An 18,436-nucleotide genomic window follows, 5' to 3' on the forward strand; every position below is an offset into this window, starting at 1 on the left:
TGGCCAGGGATGGAGTGCAGGATCCCAGGAAAATGGCCAAGGATGGAGTGCAGGATTCCAGAGAAAAGAAGCAGGGATGGAGTGCAGGATTCCAGGGAGAATGGCCAGGGATGGGGTCCCAGGGAAAGTGGTGGAGCTGGAATTGCAGCTGATGCAGTTTGTGCCAAGAGATCCAGCAGGAATTGTTGCTGTGTGGTTTCTATGCACAGCACCCCTGGTTTAGCTCCATCTGCACAGAGATAATTAAGAACTGGACTAACCTCATTAGGGAAATTCTGGGTTTGTGGAATTGTAATAATTTTTGGATTTTCTTCCTCTTGGCTGAGCAGGAGCCTGGGTGTTCACTGCTCCAAGGTCCGATCCCTCACGCTGGATTCCTGGGAGCCAGAGCTGCTCAAAGTGAGTGCTGGATTTTACCAGCCAGGCAGAAATGGTGGGAATCCAGGGATTCCCTGGAATTCCTCACAGAGGCTTTAACCTCCTCCCTGAATTTCACTTTCAGCTGATGTGTGAGCTGGGCAACAACACCATGAACCAGATTTACGAGGCACAGTGTGAGGAGCTGGGGCTGAAGAAACCAACAGCAGGGAGCTCCAGGTGAGCTGTGCCCCAGAATCCATGGAAAAGCAAGTTCAGGGGTCCCCACGGCAGCCCCAGTGCCACCAAATCCATGGAAAACCAGGTTCAGAGGGCTCCAAACGCCTCAGGTACCCCCATCCCATCCCACTCACTGAGCTGGGCTCTCATGGAGGTCGCTGAGATGTTGGAATGTGCCTTGGGAACCAGGAATTGCAGGATTTGCCCCCGATTTGGGGGGTATCCCAAATATCTAAATCTTGTGGTGGTACCTGGGGCTGAACATCTCGTTCCACTCAACCCCTGCACCTTTTGGTCAAGCTTTGCAACAACCAAAAAAAAGAGACAATTTTAAGTTGGAGAAATGGGAATTTTGGGCCTCAGGTGGACAAAATGCCCCAGAGCAGCAGCTCCATCCCCTCGTGGCTGCTTTGGGCAAGCCCAGTGCCCCCAGATCCATGGAAAACCAGGCTCCAAATGCCTCAGGTACCTCATCCCATCCCCCTCACTGGGCTGGGCTCTTGTGGGGCGTTGGAGCATGCCTGGGAACCAGGAATTGCAGGATTTACCCCTAGTTTGGAACCTCCCAAATTCCTGAAGCACCTGGGGCTGAACATCTCAGTCCACCCTCAACCATCCCCTTTTGGTTGTGTTTTGAAATGGGACAAGTTTTAAGTTTGAGAAATAGGAATTTTAGGCCTCAGGTGGACAAAACGCCCCAGAGCAGCAGCTCCATCCCCTCATGGCTGCCTTGGGCAAGGCCAGTTCTCTCAGAGGGCTGAAATGCCTCGTTTGGAAGTTTCAGAAATTGGGAATTTTAGGCCTTGGGTGGACAAAATGCCCCAGAGCTCCATCCCCTCATGGCTGCTTCAGGCAAGCCCAGCTCTCTCTGGAAAGGCAGGTCCAGAGACCTCAAAATGTCTTTTTAAAGTTTGAGAAAAATGAATTTTAGGTGGACAAAACACCCCAGAGCAACAGCTCCATTTTCATACGGCTGCATGGGGCAAACCCAGCTCCTTCCAGAAAGGCAGGTTCAGAGGGCTGAAATGCCTCGTTTGGAAGTTTCAGAAATTGGGGATTTTAGGCCTCAGGTGGACAAAAAGCCCCAGAGCAGCAGCTCCATCCCCTCATGGCTGCCTTGGGTGAGCCCAGTTCCCTCAGGGGGCTGAAATGCCTCGTTTGGAAGTTTCAGAAGTTGGGGATTTTAGGCCTTGGCTGGACAAAAAGCCCCAGAGCAGCAGCTCCATCCCCTCGTGGTGGCTTTGGCCAGATTCACTAAATTGCCGTTCCTGTGCTGCCGCTCCCTCAGGCAGGACAAGGAGGCCTGGATCAAGGTGAAGTACGTGGAGAAGAAGTTCCTGAGGAAGCTGCCGGGCGGGGAGGTGCTGGCGGAGAGCGAGCGCAAACCGCGGCGCTGGTGCGTCAAGAAGTGCCAGAGACACAACAGCAGCTCCAGGGCGCCCACGGCACGCAGGAAATACCGCCAGGAACCGGGCAGTGCCTCCCCCGCCATGCTGGCCTCAGGTGGGCACCTCCCGCTGGCCCTGCCGAAACACGGCTCCTGCTTGGGAACAGTCACTAGTCCTTAATTATATATATATATAGATATCTTTTATTAATTCATTCATTTATTATATCTTTAGATTATAGGGTTTTTTATTCTATTTTATTCCATTTATTTCTATTTGTTCTATTTTATTATATTTTATTTATTATAAATAATATATATTTAATATATATTATTTCTATAGAATCTATTATCATAATAAATTATAATAAATAATATATTAGTAATATATTAATATTATTATACAATATATAATATATATTTACATTTATCTACTTAATAATGTATTTAATAATAAATATAACCAATAATATATATTTATATTTATAATTACATATATTTATATATAATTATGTATAATGTTTATATATACAATATATAAACAATAATATATAATATTTATATATAAATTATATATATAATAATATATTATATAGATAATATCTATATAAACTAATAATATATAATATTTATATATAATAATGTATGTTATTTATATTTATATAATTATATATTAGATATAAAATATATATAATAAATAGAAATTATGACTAGTAAATTATATAAAATTATATATAATGTGAAATTCTATTATGATATATAAGTAATAAAGAATAATCTATTATATAAAATAATAAGTTTTAATTTAATGATAAATATTAAGTTACATATTGTATAAATATAATGCTAATGGTAAATTACAATAATAACTTAATGCATTTTAAATAACACTTAATTTAATAGTTTTTAATAAGGGATAAAAGGGACAGTGCTGAGTGCTTGCTAAGCTGCCGGAGGGACGCCAGTTAGCTTTAAACAGTTTTCTTACCTAATTTTTCATTGCATTTGGTTAAATGCATATTAATGAGGATTTTATATATTCAAATTTCCCTTTGAGTTCCATGTTCTGGAAATTCTGCTTGGTTCAACCCTTGTCCTGAGTTCCTAAAGCACGTGTCTCACTGCAGGTGGAATTTAGGTGTTTTATGTTTAGGAATTTTATATCTTCACAAGGTGGTTTTTGATAGGGTCAGTGGTAAATTCCTCCTTGCATTCCTTCTTTCACTGTTTATTTTCCTGCTGCTTTTCAATACAGATAAGCTGCTCCACACGTGCATTAAATCACCATCATTTTACAAAATTATCTGAATTATTCTCACCATTGTCAGCTATTTTCACAAATAAAAGCATTAGCTACTTCTGTAAAAGTTAACATTACACACAGTCTCCGTCTTAATATTTACTATTTATTATTAATATTTAATTTTAGTATTTTGCCAAAGCCAAAATATTTCTATATATAAACATAGTTATAAATGTATAAATAAGCTGTACATATTTATAATATTATTTATAATATTTATAACTTATATTTAAATTTATTTGTAAATTATAAAAATATATTTATAGATTTATAGGTAATTAATGATATCTTAATACAATTAAATGATCAATTAAATGGCTGGTAAGAAATAATAATTAAATAATCTAGATTATTACTTATAATACGTAATTTATAATAATCTATAAAAGTTATAAATGATAGTGTTTAAAAATAAACTTATTAACTATATTATATATAATGTATTTATCACACTTAATACATATATTATATAATATGCATTTATCACACTAATATATACAAGCTACACAGGGTTAGGTGATAAATGATATTAAAGCAGCTAAAAGTGGTTATAAACTCTACTATATCAAAATCATTGTGATTATAAATAATAATTTGCAAAAGCCAACAGAAAATAGCGAAATGACAATACATGGTTATTAATAAAATAAATATTTTTTAATAAATATCCCCAAATCCCTGGGATCCCCATTCCCTTCTGGGACCTGCCACAGCTGTGAGTGAAATTGCACAAATTGTGGTTTTTAAAGCCATTTCCTGATGTTTTGCAGCTGATCAAGGAGGTTCCTGTGGCTCGAGGGGATCACCAGGGTGACCCTGCCATCTCCAAGCTCGCTTTGTGCACTTTTTGTCTTCAGATTCCTGCTTTGAAATAGATTTTAAATCCTTTTTGTTTTACCTCTGCGAGAGAGGCTGTGCTTAGGAGGGGTCTGGCTGCTCTGGCATGACTCTGGTCAAAAAATTGTGTTATTTTGGGTTCTTAGGAAGGTTCTGGCTGCTCTGGCATGACTCTGGTTAAAAAATTGTGTTATTTTGGGTTCTTAGGAAGGTTCTGGCTGCTCTGGCATGACTCTGGTTAGACATTTGTGTTATTTTGGGTTCTTAGGAAGGTTCTGGCTGCTCGGGGATGACTTTGGTCATCAGTTTGTGCTGTCTTGGTTTCTTTGGAAAGGTTCTGGCTGCTCCCAGAGCTCTGGGATGGCTTTGGTGAGGAGTTTGTGCTATTTTGGGTTCTTAGGAAGGTTCTGGCTGCTCTTTGGTGAGGAGTTTGTGCTATTTTGGGCTGTGTGACCCTAGGAGACCCTGTGTGGCTCTAGGAGAGCAAACCCAGCCGGGGAATTGTCTCCTTTGCTCGTCACTAACTCTGAATTTCCCGTGTGAAGCAGCCGCCACCCTGGAGAGGAAGTTCCGCCGGGACTCGCTCTTCTGCCCGGACGAGCTGGACTCTCTCTTCTCCTACTTCGACACCGGGGCTGGCTCCGGCCCTCGCAGTAAGTGCCAAGCAGCTCCTCCCTGCCCTCCCAGCTCGTGCCCAGGCCAGCTATCCCAGGAGAGGGTGACCATTCCAGCACAGGGATCAGGAGTTGGTTGCACAAACTCCAGCCCCATTACTGCTCTTTCATTGCACCAATTTTAATGCCACACTGCCGTTTCTGCTGGATTTTTTTTTTCCCCCCAGCATTTTTTTCTCCCAGATTTTGCATTCCATTGGCTTTTTTTTTTTTAATTATGTTTCTCATTTTGGCTTTTAATTAATTTTTTTAATTTTTTTTTATTATTATTATTTAGGTTTTATTTAGCCAAGCCTTGCTGCAGACAAAATATTTTTTTTTTTTCTCTTTTTCTTTTTTTTTTTTCTGTTTGTGCCAATGAACTCCCCTCACATTCCCGTCCACCTTCCTCTAGGTGCCAGCCACATCTCTCTGCAGCACCCGCTGGCAGGTGGCCCTTGGAGTGGGATGGGTCCCGCTGGGTCCCTCCTGGACGGAGGTAAGGTGACGCTCTGGCAGCCAGCAGCAAAAGAGACACCCAAGTTTCACTTGTTCCACCCCAAAATTCCCAGGCAGTGATGGATTTCTGGTCAGGGATTTCTTAAATTGCCAACTCCTTTGGCTGTGGCAGGTTTTCCACAGGCAAAACGTTTCCAAAACTCCCTTTATGGAATCAGTTCCTCAGAGGATCTAATCCTGGACAGGTGGGATCTCAGACAGGAAATTTATTAACTTTATTTATTTGGTGTTCTACATCCCAGAGTTTTTGTAGTCCATTACCATCCTTAGCTGAGGAGGTATTAAATTTCCTGGCTCGGTTGCTTGTCCTTGTCAGAATTCAGAATAAATATTTACAGCCCTGAGTTCAGCACAGCAGAAACTCCCAGGTTTTCCTCCAAGTCCATGTTATCTCTTGGAATTAAGGAAGAAGGTGCTTTAGGGCTTGTCTGAATCAGGGCTTCGGAGGCTGGTCCAGTTTTGAGGAATTTTGTGCTTTTTTTGTGCTTTTTTCATACTTTTATTCCACAAGAAGAATGGGAAGTTCAGGACTTCAGAGTCCCTCAGGTCGCTCAGAGGGAATCTTGCTCCTGGAGAAGAAAACAGCAAATTCCTCAGAGCCTCATCTTGCTCCTGGAGGAGAAAATAGCAATTTTATCCCTGATGCAGTGAGAACGGGGCTGGGAATGTGATGGATCCATATCCACATGCCAGATCCTCCCTTCTTGTTTTGCTGGGAACGTGGAGCAGAGGCACGAGGCCTGGCTGGAATCACGTTTTCCCTCCTTGCCAGGCCGTGGGTTTGCTTTCTATAAAAATCTGCAGCAGCTCTAAAAAAATCCCCTCGTGCTCTGAAAACCTTTCCTGTTGTGGCTTCATTCCCTCCTCCGGCAGTGCTGGAGAATTCCACGTGATCCAGGATTTCAGGAGCCTGATCTTTAGCTGGGATTTCGCTCTGGGGAGTTCAGCACCCTCTGAGGTTCAGACTCTGGTTCTGCCAGGCTTTTCCAGGCTCCGTGGTTCCTGCAGCCTTTCCTGGTGTTTCTCTTTGCACGGAGCACTCAGCTGGTGCAGGAACATTTTCCAGGCTTGTTTTCCTTCCTAATCTCAATGGTTTGGGATTAGGGGCATGGGGATTGAAGCTCTGGAGTTCTGGGGGGACAGACTGAGACAAAGCAGCAAGAAGCTGAAAGCAGAGAGAATTCCCAAGTCTGGCCAGGCATCCCTCAGGACGCAGGGGATGTGCCACCCTCAGGGGATGTGCCACACCTCTTCCTGCAGGAGTGATTCCTGCATTGCTTCTTCCTTCCTTTCTCCCATTTTCCTGACTGTTTTGGTGGAGGCTGAGGAAGTTTCCCTGCCACGGACACCGTGGATAAGCGGCTTCATCTCGTCACTTCCATCCCTGCAAGTGTCCTAGGCCAGGCTTTGGAGCACCCTGGGGCAGTGGAAGGTGTCCCTGGCCACAGGTTAGGAGCCAGGATGAGCTTTAAGATCGCTTCCAACCCAAACCAGTCTGGGATTCCAGGATCCATGGATTTCTTGGATGGAATCAGCCAGCTTTTAACATTCCTTGGCCAAGCAGGGAAGCTCTGTAGGAAAGGAAAGAGCTGTTGGGAAGATGGATGAGCCAGCAGCCGATGCTGTCGGATGAGATCTGGCCCAGCCCTGTCAGTTGATGCCTTGAGAGGCCACTGGAACAGAGGCTGGGCAGAGTTAAAGGAATAAAGTGGGGATTTATTAAAAAGCCTTCAAAGGATCACCTTGGGCAGTGCAGGAGCCCGGCTGAGGCTGCACCCAGGATAGACCCAAAATGGACACAATATAGACTCCAAGTCATGAGTTTTCACCCTTTTGTAAGTTTTGGTCCATGTCCACATTGGGGTTAATTGCCCAATCACAGCTTCAGTTAATGAAGTCCCATCCTCCCAGTTTGCTCATCAATTCACTGTTTACACTTTCTGGGCCTGAAGCTGTCAGGTGTCCTTGGTTCTGGGGCTGGACAAGCGTAGACAAGCTTTAACAATCCTTGTTATAACAATTGTTTTAACAATCCTTTTAGTTAATTATCTAAACTGTGAGGAGAGCTTGCTTTCTATGAAGTCCAGAGTTATCCCAGTGCAGTGCAGGGTCTGGAAAACACGAAAGTTTAACTTAAGGCATCACAATAAAAACGTGCCCAGTGACAAATGAGTGATCCCAGAGTGTGACCAGCGCTGAAAGCAGAGTGGTGACACTGCCCGAGCTCGTGCCACGCTGTCTCTGCTGCTGCTTCGCTCCAGTCTCGTCACAATCCCGTCACAATCCCGCAGGATTGTCCCCAACAGCCCCAAGTGCCGTGGCAGTGCTGCATGAAGGGCAGAGCAGGGACACAGCCACCGTCAGGGGCTGAGAGGGGTGCCATCCCCCCTGTCCCCGTGCCATCCCCCCTGTCCCCATGCCATCCCCCCTGTCCCCATGCCAGCTGTGTGCGTGTGACGTCCTGCACAGCTCTGTCCCCCAGGGCTGGCACTGGGGCTGTGCCTGGCGCTGCGGGGCCAGGGTGTTAAAGTGCCCTTGGTTTGTGCCCTGTTGGCCCTGCAGGTCTGAGCAGTGACAGCGGCCTGGGAGGGAGCACCGATGGCAGCAGTGACGTGCTGGTGTTCGGCTCCGTGGTGGACAGCGTGACCGAGGAAGGTGGGTGGCACCGGGGAAGGTGGCACAGAAGGTGGGTGGGTGGCACACGGGAATGTGGCACATGGGAAAGTGGCACACAGGAAGGTGAGTGGCACAGGGAAACGTGAGTGGCACAGGAGGAAAGTGGGTGGCACAGGAGGAGGAGATCCAGCTGGAGTCGGGCCTGAGGGGTTTTGAGGAATTGTTTTGTAAAATCGAACTTTTGTATTAGATCAACAACCTGAGTCCTGCCAGAGGGCAGGGATTGATGGGATTTTGGGAAGGAATTTGGGATTTTGGGAAGGAATTTGGAATTTTAGGGAGGAACTTGGGATTCTGGGGAGGAATTCTTCCCTGGGAGGGTGGGAGGCCCTGGGATGGATTTCCCACAGAAGCTGTGGCTGCCCCATCCCTGGAAGTGCCCAAGGGCAGGTTGGAGCAACCTGGGATGGTGGAATTTGTCTGTGGAATAAGATGAGCTTTGGGATCCCTTCCAGCCCAAACCAGTGTGGGATTCTGTTTTCTCACTGAATTTCCCCTAAACAAAGCCAGAGCCCCCCAGATCCCGGCAGGCCCAGTTTAGGCAGGGTGGGTGACCAGGATGCCTTCGGGACTACCAAAAACGGGGTGAGAAGCTTTGGCCTGATGTCTCCCACCTTTCCCCGCCTGGCAGAGTGTGAGGTGTCAGAGGAATCCAGCGGGGAAGCCGAGATCGAGCAGGAGGCGTCGGATTTGGAGGACGTGCGGGAGCTGCCGCCCGGGCTGGTGATGTACCGGGCGGCCCGGGCACGGAACCTGCCCCTGATGGCCGAGGCGCTGGCCCACGGCGCCGAGATCAACTGGGTCAACGATGAGGACGAGAGCAAAACGCCTCTGATCCAGGCCGTGAGCGGGGTGCGTGCTGCTGGGAAACCGCGCTCGGGATGGGAGGCTTTGGAGAGCGGGAATCATCCAGTCTGGCTGAACTGACATGGAAATTCCCTTTTTGGAATTGTCCTGTCTGACACTGATGTGGAAATTCCTTTTTGGGAATTTTCCAGTCTGGTTGAGTGGATGTGGAAATTCCCAGTTGTCCAATCTGGCTGAATGGATGTAGAAATTCCCTTTAGGAATTGTCTGGCCTGGTTAAATGGATGTGGAAATTTCCTTTTTCCCCCTTTTCCAGGGCTCCTTGATCGCCTGTGAGTTCCTGCTGCAGAACGGGGCCGACGTTAACCAAAGGGACTCTCGGGGCCGGGCGCCCCTGCACCACGCCACCTACCTGGGGCACACCGGGTGAGTGCCAGGCTGGCACATTCCCTACCCGGAATGGAACCCGCAGCTGGAATCACGCAAAAAGTCTGGGGGAGGTGGGAGTGGGGGGAATCGATTTGTAAAATGTGGATTTTGGGGCGTGGCAGCAGCTTGGAGCTGGCACAGGGCAGGGTAAGGCGGGATGTTGGGGGAAAATCTTTCCCTGTGTGGCTGGGAAAGGGCTGGGATGGAATTCTCAGAGAATTCATGGCTGGGGAGGGGCTGGGTTGGAATTCCCAGAGAATTTGTGGTTGTTCCATCCCTGGAAGTGCCCAAGGGCAGGTTGGAGCAACCTGGGATAACGGGATGGGTTTTGGGATCCCTTCAACCCAAACCAGAGGAATTCTGTGTGTCTGGAATTCTGTGCCTCTGGGCCTGGAATTCTGTCTCTTGGGGCTGGCATTCCGTGCCCCTGGCACCGTGTGGCTGAGGCGCCGCTGTCCCCAGGCAGGTGTGTCTGTTCCTGAAGCGCGGCGCCACGCAGCACACGGCCGACGCCGACGGGCAGGACCCGCTGAGCATCGCGGTCAGCGCCGCCAACGCCGACATCGTCACCCTGTGAGTGTGCCTGGGAAATGGTGCTGGGAAATACTGAGAAATGTTGGGAAACACTGGGAAACACTGCCTGGGAACTGGGAAACACTGGGAAACTGCCTGGGAACTGGGAAACACTGCCTGGGAACTGGGAAACACTGGGAAACACTGCCTGGGAACTGGGAAACACTGCCTGGGGCCCGGGAAACAGCGGGAAGCGGCAGCAGCAGGGGAAGGAATAACCAAAGGCTCCCTGCTGTGTGTCCATGGGCTGCAGGCTGCGGCTGGCGCGGATGAACGAGGAGATGCGGGAAGCGGAGGGGCCCTTCGGCCAGGCCGGCCAGTACCCCAGCAGCAGCCCCACGGAGCTGCAGTACAGGAAGTGCATCCAGGAGTTCATCAGCCTCAACATCGACGAGTGCTAGGGACAAACCTGCGTCCCCTCGGCCGCCCCCGAGCTGGGCTGGATCCCTGGAGAGCCCCGTCCTTGGATATTTGGTGTTTTCCTTGCAGATTGGTCTGGTTTGGACGCCTGTGGCCCTCGGGTTGAGCTGCCCGCAGGAAGGCCGAGGGCTTTTCCCCGTCAGCTTTGAGTTCTCATGCTTGACTACTGGATGGTTGATTTTTTGTTGTTGTTGAGTAGGAGCCTCCCAGGGCATAACCACAGACCATGGGATGTGTGTGGGGAGTGTGGGAGATCGGTTTAAACAAAAAAAAGGAAAAAAATTTAAAAAAAGAAGGAAAAACCCTCCTGTGGCCAGGAGGGAGCCACCAACACCAGGAGCAGGCAGAGCTGTCCCTTGACAGCTGGCTGGGAGTTCTGGCAGGGAGTGTGGCGTGGAGCCTGCTCTGCCCCTGGGAGGCCCAGGCTGGTTTTTGGGGCAGGGATGCTCTGGAGGCCCAGCGGAGCGGGATCAGGATCGGGAGCTCTGGCTCCTCACCCTGCACTGCTCTCAGGACTAACCCAGCCACGCTGCCCTCGTTCGCTGCCCTGGGTGCTTGGCTGCTCAAAGCCATAGCTGCCCTGCTTCCTGGGAGGATTCCCAACCCCACAGGATTTCCTGGAAGCAGCAGCACTGATCCCTGCAGCTGGTAGAAGCTTGTCGCTGGCGATGGGCTCGGGGCAGGGAGGGGAATCAGCTCAAGCTGCTCGGTGCAATTTCACAGAATCCCAGAATCATGGAATCCCAGAATTCCAGAATCATGGAATCCCAGAATCCCAGGTTGGACAAGACCTTTAAGATCATCGAGTCCAACCCAGCCCTAAAACCTCAACTAAACCACTGCCACATCCAGTCTTCTTTTAAAGACACCAGGGATGGGGAATTGGACTCCACTCGCTTCTCTGCTCCCTTCAGGTTTCCGTGGAAGAGAATTCCACTCGCATGCATCCCCTCCGTGCTCTCTCCCCGCATGCTGGAGCAGCTCAGTGGCTTTGGAGCTCCCCAGTTCCTGTTCCCAGCAGGATTCTGGTGTTTCTCTCCTTTTTCCCGCAGGGCTGCAGTGAGGGAACGTGGTTCTCCTCGGAGCCCTTTGGTGCTGGCTCGTGTCTCATCCCGTCTTGGGAGGGTTCAGCGAGCGCAGGCGCCTCTGGAATCCTGGCTGGAGGACTTTTTGCTTCCAATGTCCCCAGTGAGGATTTGGGGGTGACATCCCTGCCTGGGCTCCAGGGTCAGGCCACAGTGCCTTAGGGATCATCCTGGGATCTCCAGGGCCTCCAAGGAAACCACGAATCCCAGGCAGAGTTCCCCACCCTCCTGCCCTCCAGCGGCAGATCCACAATCCTCTGATTTCCATCCCATCCTCTCTGGAATTCTTGATGTTTTCACTGCCAGGCTGCTGCCCTGCTCAGAAGCCTCAGCATGGTTTGCTCCTGGGGCTGGAATTGTGTCCTCAGGTTCTGAGGGAGCAGCTCCTGACCCTCAGACTCACCCAGCAGCCCTCGCTATCCTCCCACACCAGGCTTTCTCCTGGCTCGAGGCAATTCCTGCTTCCTTAGGAAGTGCTGTCCCAGGTTTTCCTGCATTTTCTGGTTGCGTGATCCCCGTTCCAACTGGAGCTTTGGGATGAGCAGTTCCAAGGGCTGAGCTCTGTTCTCAGTCCCAGTCTGGAACGGTCCTGGTGACTCTTCAGCGCAAATTCTGCCCCCAGGGCCTCCTGTGCTTCCATGGATCAACAACCTCCTGATCCTGGGGAATGAATTCCCCCTTCTTGCCTGTCCAGTGCCTGGGCTGGAAATCTCTGTGGAGCTTGGGCAGACAACGCTCCCTTGGAGCCTGGGAGTGGGAAGTGGAGGATGAGCAGCTCCCGTGCTCATCCCTGCCCAGCTCCGGCACCCTTGGGAGCAGCCCTGGCATGGGGCACAAAATCCCATCCTCGCTGCAATCCCATTGGCGAGGGAGCGGGATGGAGAAACCCCGGAATTCCCAGCTCTGGGAGCAGAGGTTGTAGCTCTGATTTGGGGTTCCCCTGGCTGATGCCAGCTGTGGCACAGCTGCTCCGGCCTCTCCTTCACTTCCCACAGAACATTCCCAGGACCCAGCACCTCCTGGCCCCGTGGGCGGTGGCACAGCCCTGCTGCTCCCTGTGCCTCTCCTGGGCAGCTCCTGGAGCTCATCTCTGGCTCCTCAGCTTTGGGATTTCTCTTCTTTCTGTCCCAGATCACCCCCAATTTCCATGCCCCCCCTCTCTTGAGCAGGGCGGTGCCATCCCTTGGCTGTTGCTGCCACCTTCTCCTTCCATTCCAGCCTCTGGATCCTGCTGGTGCTGCTGCCATTGCTTTCAAAGTTTCAAAAAGCCAGGTTTAAAAGTTTCAAAAAGCCAGGTTTAAAAGTTTCAAAGCCAGGGTTTCAAAGTTTAAAAAAGTCAGGGTTTAAAAGTTTAAAAAGCCAAGGTTTGAAAGTTTAAAGGGTTTGAAAGTTTCAAAATTAGGGCTTAGCAATGTTCTGTAGCCCTGGCACGGCTGGGATGGGGCTGGAAGTTATGGTGCTGATCCTGCTCCTAAATCCAGCCCTAAATCCAAGTCCTGTAGCCCTGGCACAGCTGGGATGGGGCTGGAAGCTGATCCTGCTCCCAAATGTGGCCCTAAATCTGAGTCTGCCTTCAGCAGGACATCCCCAGAGCCGTCTGGACCGCCCAGCCCAGCCCCTGGAGAGCTCCAGGAACCACAATCCGGCTCTTTTCCCTGTAGGGAATTCCCTCTTCAATCCCACCGGGATTTGTGCCACTCTCCATCGCTTTGGGCGTTTTTTGGTGCTGATCCCCTCGAGTCATGCCCTTCCCATGCTGGAAATGTTTCCAGGCTCCTGCAGAGCTCTGGAGAGCCAAGGGGGGAGGTTTCACCCCTGCCACGGTCCTGCTCTGCTCACGGATTTCAGCATGGCCATTGTTGGTTTTTTCACCTGTACAGCGACTTCAAACTGGTTTTCAAACCCCCTCTGGTTTCCCCAGCTTTTTAGGAAGGAGTTAAAAACCCGACTGGTCCTTTCCATGAGCCAAGAAGCACAGCTTCCGCTTTTGGGTCGTTTTATTTCACTTTTTCTGGGAATTCTGGCCAGAAATCCTGGCTGGTTTGCACCCTGGAAGCTCAGACTCACTGCTGAAGTACATGAAGTGGAAAGAAAAAATGTAAATATCGATGCAAAAAGCGGCGTCTTGCGAGACAATGGATTATTTAACATGTATTGGTACTTTTCTTTAGAGTCGATGTATAAAAGCGACTTGGTGCACTTTTCCTACCTGACAGTATTGGGGGGTTTTATGTTCTTTTGTTATGGGTTTTGTGCTGTCTTTTTTAAGCCGTGGAATTGTTAAGTATTTAATTTATTCTTATTATTGATGTGCCCAGAGGACTAGTGCAATTTTTATTCAATACAGTTGGTCTGTATTTAATGTCAGGATTTTTTTGGTAGCGTTTTTAGGAAATATTTTTCCAAACCTGCCTTTTTTTCCCTGCCCCCTCTTTTCCTCATTCTCCTTTCTTCCCCCCTTCCCCTTTCTGTTTCCGTCACGCAGCTCCCGAGGCATGAAACACCTCGGATTTGAGATATAACCCAATGTCCTGCAGTCCCTAAAACCAAAATTTCTCCAGGAAAAACACGTTAAGGATGCACTTCTCCCTATTTGCTGTGTTTCTTTGCTTTTCATTTCTCCTTGGGGGTTTGTGGAGGGGTGCGTGCTCCGAATTTCAGCACGGAAGGTGCACAGAAAGTTTCATTTCAGCGAAGGAAATGCATTGCCACGCTCTGAGGAAGATGAAAAAATGAACATTTTGTTGTTTTTCCCGCCTGAAACGCAGCTGGATTTGTGTTGTACCATCCTGGTTGGAATATTTGCTGCCCCAGTCTGCTGGTTTTCCATTTTTCCATTCTCCCTTTTATTTTTCTGAGGGTGTGAGAGTGTTCTCTCTGGATTTAACCACATTTAACAGGAGGAGTTTACCTTTGTCTGCAAAGCAAGGTGCCCAACGCCTCCTCAGCCACCAGGATCCTCCATCCTTGGAATTTTTTGGGATCTGAGGGACTATTTCTGTCTCAGCCCTCACTTTTAGTTGCCCCAAGTGCCTGGACTTGGATTGAGTCTGGGTTTGGCTCTCCGGGCTCTGTCCCCGATTCCAGGTGGGATGAGCTCAGCTTGGATTTTCTGTGAAATCCAGGATCTTTCCAGCTCATTTCAGCACTGCTGCCTCCAAGTTGGGACATTTCTTGGAGTATTTTAAAGGAAAAAAACCTCCGTGGGATTGGAAGATTTTATGCCTTTAACCAACCCCCAGGTGTGACAAGCTGAGCTGCAGCCCAGATGGAATTATTCATTGGGAAAGGCCTCTGAGATCATCAAATGAACGATGCTGCGGCTTCAGCGAGAGCTGGAGGGAGGATTTTGGGATCAAGGGATCAGGAACATCTCAGAGCAGCACAAACGCTGCGATTTGTGCAGGAAAGGCCCCCCGGGAGCTCCTCAAGGAGCGCTCGGGGCCCTGCAGGGCCGAGCCAGCCCCAGCGGGGCCGGGACAGTGCCGGGACAGCGCCGGGAAAGGGCTGAGCCACGGCCCGCGGGAAAAAGGGGAAATTTTACATTTGGAGAGGCCGGGATGGATATTTTTTCCACCTCCCTCCTGGCCCCTGCCAGGCAGCTGGGGCTGTGGCCGGAATTCCCGGTGGGAATGCGGCAGGGCTGAGCCTCAGGGAGAGGGCGCCGGGCGGGGCCTTCGCTGAGGGACGGAGCGGCCGGGAAGGCTCCTGGGCCCGGGGGTGGCACCGGGACAGCGACCGCGGACACCCGGGCTGGGCTGGGCCGGGCTGGACAGGGCCGGGCTGGACTGGGCTGGACAGGGCCGGGATGGGCTGGACCGGGCCGGGCTGGGCTGGGCTGGGCCGGGATGGGCTGGGCTAGACAGGGATGGGCTGGGCTGGACAGGACTGGGCCGGGCCAGGCCGGGCTGGACTGGGCTGGACAGGGCCGGGCTGGGCTGGACAGGACAGGACAGGGCTGGGCTGGGCTGGGCTGGACAGGACTGGGCCGGGCCAGGCCGGGCTGGACTGGGCTGGACAGGGCCGGGCTGGGCTGGACAGGACAGGACAGGNGCTGGGCTGGGCTGGGCTGGACAGGACTGGGCCGGGCCAGGCCGGGCTGGACTGGGCTGGACAGGGCCGGGCTGGGCTGGACAGGACAGGACAGGACTGGGCCGGGCTGGGCTGGGCTGGGCAGGACAGGACTGGGCCGGGCCAGGCCGGGCTGGACTGGGCTGGACAGGGCCGGGCCGGGCTGGGCTGGGCTGGACAGGACAGGACTGGGCAGGGCTGGGCTGGGCTGGACAGGACTGGACTGGGCTGGGCCGGGCTGGGCTGCCGCGACCTCGTGTGCCCGCAGGGGGATGGGATGGGGACAGGGCAGGAGCAAGGACAGGACAGGGATGGGACAGGGATATGGACAGGGATGGGACAGGGATGGGGATGGGGACAGGGATGGGGATGGGACAGGGATGGGGATTGGACAGGGATGGGGATGGGACAGGGATGGGGATTGGACAGGGGTCACTGCAGGGACAGGGAGAGGTCCTTTGGTCAGCTCAGAGATCCTTTTTGGCCAGCTCAGAGGGTTTTTGACCCATTCAGAGGATTTTTGACCATTTCAGAGGAGTTTTGACCAGCTCAGAGGATTTTTGACCAGCCCAGAGGGTTTGGGGCCAGCTCAGATGGTTTTTGACCATTTTGGAGGATCTTTGGCCAGCCTAGAGGGTTTGGGGCCAGCCCAGAGCCTTCTGTGGCCAGGCCAGAGCTCGGGGGCTCTGCCCTCGCTGTAAATAAACTCTCACCCCTCCCTCCCTTTGCTCCAGGATTTTCAGCCCCTCTCCCCACAGCCCGTGGGCACCTCTGGAAACCCAGAAATTCTCTCTGTAATGACCTTTGTACGATCTCAAAGCTCTTGCTCTGCTCGCTGCCTTTTTCCCCTCCTCCCTCTCCCTTCTCTGGTCTCTTGAAGCACTGTTAATAAAGATCTGGAGAAACTCCTTCCCTCCTCTTCCTCAGCTTGGTTTATTGCTGGAGGGATCCTTCCCTTGCTGCCTGGATGAACAAAAATCAGCGTTTTCTAACATTATTTTAACATTTTATTTATTTTACATTACAAACATTACATTTCTTTATTTTTAATCTTATTTTAACGGCATTTTTTAACCTGTTTTGCTTCTCCAGGCTGAGCTGTGGGGCACGGCATGGCACAGAAAAATCTGCTTTTTTGTTTTGTTCTGTTTTTGTGCTGGGGTTTCTGTGACTCTCTGGTGATGGTGATGATGGGATTCCTTTCTGTGGGTTCATCACCAGAAAAAAAACGAATTTCAGGAAAAAAATTCCCCCAGAAATGTGAAATCAGGGCCATCATTAATGGCATGAGGGTGCTTAATTACCCCCAGAATTGCAGCACAAGCCATCCCTGCTCAGGAGATTCTCTCCTGAACTCTCTGCCTTCCCCTGGGGCGGAAATTTTGTTTTGTTCCTGCTCCAAGCAGCTCTGAAAAATCTGATTTGACCTCAGCCTGGGTTGATCCCCTGCCCTGGTGCTCATTCCTGGGGGATTTTGTCACTTCTGGGGGCTGGATTTTTGCTGGAAGGTGGAAATCTCCATTTGGGACCATCCCAGGCACTCAGGGGTGACCCTAAAACAGAATTTGGGGTGAAACCCAGGGTTGGTTCAGGTCACTTCAGTGTCGTTGCCTCTGAGATAGGAAATTTCTTGGAGCATTTTAAGGGAAGAACCTCTGGGATTGGAAGATTTGGTGCCTTTACCCGAGCCAGGGGTGAGGAGCTGAGCTGTGCCAGGCAGCAGAAGGAATTGTTGAGGTTGGAAAAGACCAAGTCAGAGGTTCTGGAATAAAGAGGAGCCTCCTAAACTCAGAATTCGGGCCCAACCTCGGTGCAGAGAGTTCTGAGTGACCTCCAGTTGGGATTTTGTGCTTCCACCAGCTCCAAAATCATTTCATCCCACTGAATTTGGCCTGTCCCAGCCCTGAACTGTCCCCAGTTCCCATCCCTGGCTCCAATTCACATCCCCAATTCCTGTCCCTGTCCCCAATTCCTGTCCCCTATTCCTGTCCCCATTCTCATCTTTGTCCCCAATTCCCGTCCCTGTTCTCATTCCCGTCCATGTCCCCATTTCCCATTCTCAATTCCCATCCCTGTTCCCGTTCCCAACCCTGTCCCCAATTCCTGTCCCATATTCCTGTCCCCATTCCCATCTTTGTCCCCAATTCCCGTCCCTGTTACCGTTCCTGTCCTATCTCCAATCCCTGTCCCTGTTCCCGTCCATGTCCCCATTTCCCATTCCCAATTCCCATCCCTGTTCCCATTCCCATCCCTGTCCCCATTCCCATCCCTGTTCCCATTCCTGTCCCTGTTCCCATTCCTGTCCCTGTTCCCATTCCTTGTCCCCATTCCCTGTTCCCATTTCCATTCCCTGTTCTCATTCCCATCCCTGTCCCCATTTCCCATTCCCATTCCTGTCCCCATTCCCTGACCCCATTCCCTGTTCCCATTCCCATTCCTGTCCCCATTCCCTGACCCCATTCCCTGTTCCCATCCCTGTTCCCATTCCCTGTTCCCATCCCTGTCCCCATTCCCTGTTCCCATCCCTGTTCCCATCCCCTGTCCCCATTCCCATCCCTCCTGTGCCAGACCCTCCCTGGTGCAGGAATCTCCCCCTTTGGGCTTTCCCGGAGCGTTGGATCTCCCAGCCCCAAACTGGAGTGAAATTCCTTCACTTGCTCCTCCCGGGAGGAAATTCCCAGACTTTTTATGCATTGAGGATGAAGGGAATCGAGCCAAGTTCTGACTCCAAACTCTGGATTTGCCTTTGCCTGTTCTGCTTTCCCGGTGTTCCCGGCGTTCAGAAATAAAATGGAGTCAAAACTGGGATGAGCGGGAGGCAGAACCAAGCCCAGCCCAAGCTGGGCCCAGAGCATTTTATTGTCTAAAAAATGATAAAATCCCCAAACTGGGGCTTTCCCGCCCCCTGCGAGGCTCCAGCAGCCACAGAGACCCCGCCAGAACAAAGCTGGGCTTGTTTTGTGTACAGAAAAATGCCAATATTGACATTATCCCTGGTAACATCATCAATTAACAACAAATAATAACATTATCCCTGGTAACATCATCAATTAACAACAAATAATAACATTATCCCTGG

The 18,436-nt window shown here is 50.6% G+C and overlaps 1 protein-coding gene across 1 annotated transcript in view; it reads left to right on the forward strand.

The window, feature by feature from the left end:
• Positions 1–13,878, forward strand: part of ACAP3 (ArfGAP with coiled-coil, ankyrin repeat and PH domains 3) — a 70,332-nt gene extending 56,454 nt beyond the window's left edge. The window contains exons 15-23 of the mRNA XM_015648028.1: positions 330–399; positions 503–597; positions 1,886–2,100; positions 4,673–4,777; positions 7,859–7,951; positions 8,604–8,824; positions 9,096–9,205; positions 9,671–9,781; positions 10,035–13,878. Coding sequence (XP_015503514.1) covers positions 330–399; positions 503–597; positions 1,886–2,100; positions 4,673–4,777; positions 7,859–7,951; positions 8,604–8,824; positions 9,096–9,205; positions 9,671–9,781; positions 10,035–10,182 — 1,168 coding nt within the window. The 3' untranslated portion in view covers positions 10,183–13,878. The remainder of the gene's footprint in view (positions 1–329; positions 400–502; positions 598–1,885; positions 2,101–4,672; positions 4,778–7,858; positions 7,952–8,603; positions 8,825–9,095; positions 9,206–9,670; positions 9,782–10,034) is intronic.
• Positions 13,879–18,436: the final 4,558 nt, after the last annotated feature.

This window comes from Parus major, chromosome 21, assembly GCF_001522545.3.
Source record: "Parus major isolate Abel chromosome 21, Parus_major1.1, whole genome shotgun sequence".
In the NCBI taxonomy this organism is placed as follows: domain Eukaryota; kingdom Metazoa; phylum Chordata; class Aves; order Passeriformes; family Paridae; genus Parus; species Parus major.